At 40.0% G+C, this 8,481-nt stretch overlaps 1 protein-coding gene across 1 annotated transcript; it reads right to left on the bottom strand.

Moving 5' to 3' along the window:
- Positions 1-5,560: 5,560 nt before the first annotated feature.
- LOC105071924 (olfactory receptor-like protein OLF3) lies at positions 5,561-6,514 on the bottom strand. The gene has a single exon (XM_074367882.1). It carries the CDS (start codon positions 6,512-6,514, stop codon positions 5,561-5,563), a length of 954 nt encoding a protein of 317 aa, XP_074223983.1.
- Positions 6,515-8,481: the final 1,967 nt, after the last annotated feature.

An 8,481-nucleotide genomic window follows, 5' to 3' on the forward strand; every position in this document is an offset into this window, starting at 1 on the left:
AGTTACTTTAGCATTTTGTTCCTAAACGTGACGTAACTCAGTGCCTTTCAAGGTATGGTAGGCTTTGTTCTACGCAGCCTGAATCAGAAACTATGCAGGTAAGATCCAGCAGACTGTGTTTTAAGGAGCCTCTCAGGTTTTCTGATGAAATAAAACACTTTTCAGGTGCTTCTGAGAGAATAAAATTTGAGAGCTACTGAAAAATTTACTCTGTAGACCACTGTTACATTAATCGTTCATTGTAACACTTTATTCTACCAGTAACCACTTCACAAATGCTTGATCTAAAGTTTCCAATGACTTTAATGCTGTACCTCAACTACCTGAGAAAGAAGAATTTCTAAGTCAACCACAATCTCAGGGTTTCCCTGCTTCTCTTCCATGGGAGCCCTTACGCATCCTACAATCCCTGCTGTTCCCAAAGAGAACATGCTCGCTCTTTTGCGCAGGAAGTTCATTTCAATGGTGTCTACCTAGACATTGAAGTAATACCTTCTGAAGCTTTTGTGATAGATGCACTAATATATATTTTTCAACATGTAAGCTTAGTTTGGAAGAAGAACATGAATATAACAGATTATTTGCTCTAAACACTATGCATATAATTTGGGTAAGCTCTTCCAGAGAGTGGTTTGTTTAACCTAAATATCCTTTACTTAAAAACTATTACTTGCCATTGCTATATATTGCTGAGCTGTAAATTATCACCCACATCCCCCATGTATAGTTTATCTGTTAAAACAGACATTTAAAAGTAATTGAATTAAAAGTTGTCATCAGGAGAAAAAAATTCAGTAACTACGTGTGGTGACGAATGTTAATGGATTTATTGTGATCATTTTGCAATATATACAAATATTGAATCATTATGCTGTACAACTGAAACAAATACGTTGTCTGTCAATTAAACCATAATTTTAAAAAGATAGTTTTATCACTAAAATTTTTTAAATTAATAAAGTAAATGAAAACATACCACTCTGATGCAAGTTGGTTACAGTAGGAAGGCTATGTGGGTGTGTTGGGGGCGGGAAGGGACATGGAGACAGCGGATATGGGAATTCTCTGTACTTTTTGCTCAATTTTGCTGTGAATATAAAACTACTCTAATAAAGAGAGTCTTCTTAAATGAAATAAAGTAAACGAGCTTGTTCTAGCTTCCACTTAGGTTGTAGAAACCTGGAAAGATCATTAGTTCCATCCTAAAACAAGAAAAGTTTAGATAATCTACAAAATCGTATCTGTTCTTGAAATTATCTGAAAAACTGCGACTGTGGGGCAACACAATAGCATGACCTCTCCGGAAAGGTGGATACATTCAGAAAGAGATAGGAGTGAGTTCTTACTTACCTGGGCCAGAGCATGGTGGGAAAATAGGACCCCATCACTAGCCAGTGATATTTCCTTTAACAAACTGCTGAAGTTCACGTGTGGGGTACCGTCAGTATAGAAGGGCTGAGGGTCATGGCAGAAGAGGAGCTCCCACCAATTCTCAATATTTTCCACACAGATTTACAACAATCCTCACAAGAACATTTATGGGAAAACCTGAGAAAGCCTCCCGTCAGGTACAGGTCTAGGTGAAGGCATCCACCGCCCCCGCAGTGAGCAGCAGCGACTCTCCAACCATTAAATTACCACCACAGCAACAGTAAGACTCAAACCCAGCTCATCCCATGACAGTGCTGATTCCCACACTCTCCACAAGACTCCTTGTCAAACTGAAGAGATGTGTCCATTTCAAGGCATAACACCATTTATCTCAGAGTCTATTATACTGCACATAAAAAGCAAAAGTATCAATCCAAATTAAAGGTCAGAGGAAAGCTCAAGAAAATTTTAAATGTCACTGAACAAAGAAATTAACAGACGAGATATTCTTGGAGTGCAGGAACTATCATGCAGGGTTTTAAAATAACACTCATAAATAAGTTAAAGGGTCTGATGGAAAAGATTAACAGTGTCATAAATGCTTGATAAATTTCAGTAGAGAATTGAAAACTATATGGAGGAATTAAATGGAAATGCAAGTGAGGAAGGACCGTCACAGAAATAAAGACTGCTCATGAGTAGATTCATTGGAGCCAGGAAACAATCAGTGAGGATGAAGATAAATCAGTAGAAATTAACCAAACTGAAGCACAAAGAGAAAAATATTATAATCATAAAAAGAGATAAGGGCTTCCCAGAGCTGTGGAACAACAGCAAACATTCTAACCTACACGAAATTGGAACATCCCAGGGAGAAAATGGAGAAAGAAGAAATACAAGATATATTTGAAGACATACTGGCTGAAAAAAATTAGGAAAAGAAGTGAAAGCACAAATCCAAGGAATTCAGCAAAAGAGAAAAAAGAAAACCAAACACCTAGACACATGATATTCTGTCTAAAGGCCAAAAATAAAGCAAAAATCTTGGTCACCCTGAAATAAAGATACACCACATACAGAAGAACAAAGATCTAAATCAGAGTAGAATTCTTCTCAGAAACTATGCAAACCAGAAGACAAGGGAGGGATATATCTAAAGTGTGGTGAGGGGACTGTCAACAAAGAATTCTGTATGTAGAGAAAATACCTTTTGAGAATGAAGGAGAAATGAAGACATTTTCAGACAAACAAAACCAAATGAATATTTTCCAGCAGACCTAGACCACAAGAAATGATGATGAAATTCTTCAGACCTTCTTGAAGAAAAGATGGGACTGTATCCTGTATCACATCAGAATGTAAGGAAGCTATTGAAGGTTACTAGGGCCATGTGGAAAAACTGGGTTCAATCTGAGTAGGTTCTGCACGAGGCTGAGTAATGACCCCCTGAAGGTGTCTATGTCCCGATCCCAGAACCTGTGAATACACTGCTTATATGTTACAGAAACTTGTGCGTTAAAGTAAGAATCTTAAAATGGACACTATCCTGGACAATCCTAGTGGTCCCACATAGTAAGAAGGACCCTTATGAGAGCAGAGAGATGGGAGCAGTGAAAACGGAGGCAGAGGATCAGATTCAGAGAAAGGTTTCCTGTGCTGCTGACCTTGAAGGTGGGAGAAGGGGCCATGAGCAAAGAAGTGGAGGCTGGGTGAAGGCAACGGGCTCACGGGAGGAAGAGTGAAGAGTCGCAAACGTTTCGACCAGGTGCAGAAATGAGAATCAGCATGTTCACACATTTTTCTTCTTCAAGCGTCATGTGTACATTTGACACGTGTACACTTGTATCTTTGACTAATTTTCTGTTTCTTTCATCTCCCTCCCCTACCATTTTACACAGTGTGTGTTCCTAGTGGTAAGTTTTGCTGTTTACTCCATAATTTACAGAACACTGAGGGAGGATTATGACATTTTAGAGGAGGTGGTAGGTCCATATAGGAATTCCAATCTGGGAAAACATGAAATGTCCCTCTGAAATCTCTTTTATCATGTGACTTTACTTGACTTTTCTCTTTGCCCATTGCCACTGCCTTAGTTCGGAGTCCGTTTATGTCTCAGTAGTATCACTGAGCAGCCCCCTACATGGTCTCCTTGTCTCTCATCTCTTCTTCCTTTGACTCTCTGGCAAGAGTGATGATTCAGAAAATTAAATTTTATCAAGCTGTGCTCCTGCTTAAAAACCTTCACCAGCTCCCCATGGCTATCAGATAAAGTCAAAAGACAATGTTGGCATCAGTGCCCTCCGTGCTCTGACCCTTCTTTACCCGCCTGCCTCACCATCACGACTGCCTCAATCCTCTGCGCTGTAAGTGAGGGCTGGGGGATATTTTTCAACTCTCATGCTCTGCCAACTCTGCACTTTTCACGACCTGTGAAGTTGTCATTTGGATAACTTGTTCTCACTTTTCTGGTCTCTTTCCAGACCTTTTCTGGTTCTTTCATACAGATGACTTCTGAAATCACCCCTGAAGGTTTACTCCCTCTGTGACCCTTGTCACATTTTAACCACTTCAACTACTTTATCTTCTGTTATCCCTGCAATGCTCTCATATTATCCTCAGGGCTGTGTCACATTGATTATTATGTTTCAAAAACAATTAACTGTTACACACACATAATAGACCTTCCATTTGTATTTCCTGAGGTAACACCAAGAGAAAATTAGCCGACTAGCATTGACATTTGGGGTATGCTGCCTATAGCTCGTATTTCAGGATTGGATTATTTTAAGGTAAAGTAAAATATCAAATGGGCTGTGGATTACAGGAGGCTTCAACTCTGCTTGAACACTGAGACTGTGTGATAACGTGTTCACAAATGGAAGAACTGCACATCAACTGACTTAAAAAAGACACAGTGGGAGAAAAGGCTTTGAGACTTCTTCAAGGGAGGTGACGATGAGCTACCTTTCATGTGCCTTGTACAATTGTATCTCCTCCCTCTTTTACCTTACTTAGGCTTGCTCTCAAGGTGATGTCCACTCTCAGTCTATTCCAGCTCGGTAGACTTACAAAGATCAACAAGGGTCCTGTTGTGTGTGAAGGAGGAGGGATGGGAGAAGGCATTTAATGTGGAGACTGGAGAGTGGCATCTGCCCAGCTGACTGAACTACCTTGATTCACCAAAATAATTTGTCTTATTTTTGGACGTAGAATTTGTCCTTTCTTAGATTAACTACATCTTTGATATTTTATACAGTTTTCAAATTTTATGTCCTTATTTTGTACCTAAAGTCTCAGGAAAGAGTTCATCGATTTTTCAGAGGTTGGAGCGTTTTAACACTTAAATAGTACCCTGTTTGTAAACTATGAGGTAAAATTCCTCTCGGTTTGTGTACTCTTAGGAAGAGCCTGAAACTCAGCTTTTCCTTGGCCAATCATAGCCACGTGTACAAACATCTTTAGTTATATTCCATATAAAACAAGACCTCTAGTTGATTCTTCCACTCAAAGGTTGAGTTTTATCTCCACAGGTCAAAGATCCAGCCCCAAAATATTTTAATCAGCCTTGACAGCAATACTACTCAGCCATAAAAAAAAAAAAATTAAATACTGCCATTTGCAGTAACATGGATGGACCTAGAGATTATCATACTGAGTGAAGTAAGTCAGACAAAGACAGATATATTACTTAAATGTAGAATCTCAAATATGATACAAATGAACTTATTTACAAAACAGAAACAGACTCACAGACATAGAAAACAAACTTATGGTTACCAAAGTAGAAAGAAGGGCGGATAAATTAGGAGATCAGGATTAGCAAGTACAAACTACTATATATATAAAAAAATAGAATCAGTGGTTCAAAGTTAGATAAGTCTATGACTGCAAACAAAATGACAAAGTAACACATATGGTATTTTTTCATTACTGTAGGGTCATATGAATGGAGACTGAATGTGGGAAGTTCTATTACAGTCGAGCTTAATTTCTCTGAACATGCTGCTGTGACATAAAAATACCTCCACATCCCATTTCCCAGCCACTCAGCCTCCCACCCGACATCACCAGCACACGTTTTGTCATCTCCTTCCTGGTTGCCAGGGTGATGCAGTTAATGCTTCAGATCTCAGCTGGGTGGGAGAACACACAGGAAAAGCTTTTTTCGCCAACTACTGCTCAAGATTCATCAAGTTGCCAGTTTTGACGTTAATCCAGATAACTGCCCTAGTAGTTTCTGCCAGGCCCCCTTCACCTCCTTATTTCTGAGACTATAGATCAGGGGGTTCAGCACAGGCATCAAAATGGCATAGAAGACAGAGACCAACTTCTCCTGAAGGACAGAGGGGCTGGAACTGGGCTGGACATAAGTGAAAATGGCCATGCCATAGCACAGGACAACCACTGTCAGGTGAGAGGCGCAGGTGTGGAAGGCCTTCTCTCTCCCCTCCGTGGACCGGACCTTGAGGATGGTGGAGATGATCTTGATGTAGGACAAGAGAACCAGGCAGAAAGGGGTCAGCAGCAACACAATGCTAGAAACCACGATTGCAACCTCATTGGAGGACGTGTCCACACAGGCCAGCCTGACCACAGCTAGGAGTTCGCAGGATATGTGATCAATATACTTGTTTGTGCACATGGGCAACTGAAAGGTGATGGTGGTCTGCAGGAGAGAGTTGACAGAGCCACTGACCCAGGATGTGACGGCCAACCTAGCACAGAGCCCTCCGTGCATGACAACCGAGTATCTCAGGGGGTCACACACAGCCACGTAGCGGTCGTAGGCCATCACTGCCAGGAGAACAAACTCAATCCCACCCAGGCCCAGGGAGAAAAATAGCTGGGCTGCACAGCTCACAGGTGGGATTCCTTTACGTTCTGCAAGAAAATGCACCAGCATCTGAGGGACGATGCTTGTGGCATAAGAGACATCAACAATGGAGAGGTTGGTGAGGAAGAAATACATGGGGGTGTGGAGCCGGCTGTCCAGTCTGATCAGAAGAACAATGAGGAAATTCCCCAGCACCGTGACCAGGTACATGACTAAGAACAGGACAAAGAGAGAGACCTGCGTGTTCCAGTCACTGGACAGGCCAAGGAGAATAAACTCTCTCACCCAAGTCTGGTTATCCGTTCCCATAGAAAGACAGAGGACTATTAATCTGCCGAGAGAGTCAGAAATAACAGAAGCTACTGAATCACAGAACCATAAGAATAACTTCTTAAAAGAATGCATATAATAATGATCAGCCAACCTTAGCCAGATGTTTCAGATCATTTACAGGCCAAGAAGACAGGCTTGATTCTACTATGAATTATATCTACTGTACGTAAGAGAGAGAGGCTAGTGCCTTCACAAGGACATGATGCGATCTCATAAAGTCAGTTAAAGCCTGGAGATAATGCAGTGCAATTTTGGGAAGATCTATATATTTCCAACTTACTCAGTTTCCAGGATAGGAGAAAATTGTAGATAATCAATGAAGATAAATACAGTTCAAAGTTCAAGGACTATCCTGTATATATCTACTACACAAAACATGATGAAATGTATTAATAAATTTTTTTTTTAAGATTTGTAAGAGGCAGATATATAACGCAGTAAGGCTGGTGTCTCATGGAAAAATCTGAAATTTGAGAACCTGATTATGAATCTTGTTTTTGTGACATACCAGATGTGTGACTGGGTTATAGATTTAAACTTTTACATACAAAATTAGCTGCAATGTAGATAGGCAATGGCGAAAATGCTTCACAAACTCTTCTGTAGTATGGGTGCCAGATAAAGACTGAGCTCTGCCCTGGGAGGGACAGAGTAAATATTGTACTTTCCTCATATCCCGCCACAATTTCAGACATTTAAAAAGGAAGCAAAAGCTTTAACAGATTTGAAGTCAAAGAAGGTGGTATAGATGCTTTAAATCTCCAAGAAAATATGAGTATCACTGAGAATTTGGTGTCTTCAGTCTTTGGAAGGAAAAGAGGAAGGTAATTTTATATTGTTCTTTCTATTTTTCTACTCTTTTTTTTTACTTGTTCTGACTTGCCCTTTTTATTTGTCTATAACTCTAGCCCTTATGTGTGGTCTCAGTAAAAATGATAGTATGAAAATGACTGCTTAAGCTTTCTAGCATAAAAAGAGGGAAAGAAACTTAACTTTTGGTGAGTAGCAGATCTGCATAAAATGAGACATTTTGTTTTTGATTGATTTGGCAAATACAGATGAAATGCCATCTTCGCTAGATGCTGGGATTTCAAGTGTGACTATTACCCTTCTCTGTGCTTACAGTGCTCAAGTGCAAGAAAAAGACACAGAACAGGCAGTCATCACATCATTTGTTCCTGTGTTGCTCTGCGCAAGCTGCCTGGAGAACAGGTTGCCCAGGACTCATTGCACTCCTCTGACTCACCAGGCACATCTCTCTACTACAGCCCTCATCTCATTGCTATGCAGATATTATTTATAACTGAGTATTGTAATGAACTCTGTGTCACATCCAGAGAAAGTGTGACTTGTAGAGTCTAACAGTTCCTGCTTTGAATCTACAGTTGACCCTTGAAAACTGCAGCAGTTAGGGGTGACCACTCTCAGTGTAGTTGAAAATCTGAGCATATACAGTTGGCTCTCCATATCTACAGTTCCTCCACATCTGTGGATTCAACCAACCTTGATGGTGCAGTATTGTAATATTTACTACTGAAAAAAAATTGCATCTAAGTGGACCTGGGCAATTCAAACCCATGCTGTTCAAGGGTCAATTGTATTATTTTCTGCTTCCTGAGGCTTAGAGCAAGCTACTTAGACTGTCTTAATTTCAATTTTTTGATCTATAAAAGGTGGATAATATTGACCTGAAAGGGTCACTGGTGAATCCAATGTGTTGAAGATCTAAAGTCCCTACACTAGTGATGGACAGGTGTCCATCATTCAGTGATGAAATTTTCATCTCAAGCTCTTGATCACATTGAGGATCTTATTCCTTCATTTATTCTATTCATTTACTCTTTCTACCATCCTTGGTTTCTCTTGCTCCTGATTGATTCCTTTTCTCTCATTATAAAAAATAAACAAAGACAGTTTGTAGAGCAAAATCTTTGTTATATAAT

Source organism: Camelus bactrianus, chromosome 7 (assembly GCF_048773025.1).
Source record: "Camelus bactrianus isolate YW-2024 breed Bactrian camel chromosome 7, ASM4877302v1, whole genome shotgun sequence".
NCBI lineage: Eukaryota > Metazoa > Chordata > Mammalia > Artiodactyla > Camelidae > Camelus > Camelus bactrianus.

Coding starts and splice junctions, on each gene's coding strand:
- LOC105071924 (XM_074367882.1), bottom strand. CDS start 6,514: ATGGGAACGGATAACCAGACTTGGGTGAGAGAGTTTATTCTCCTTGGC.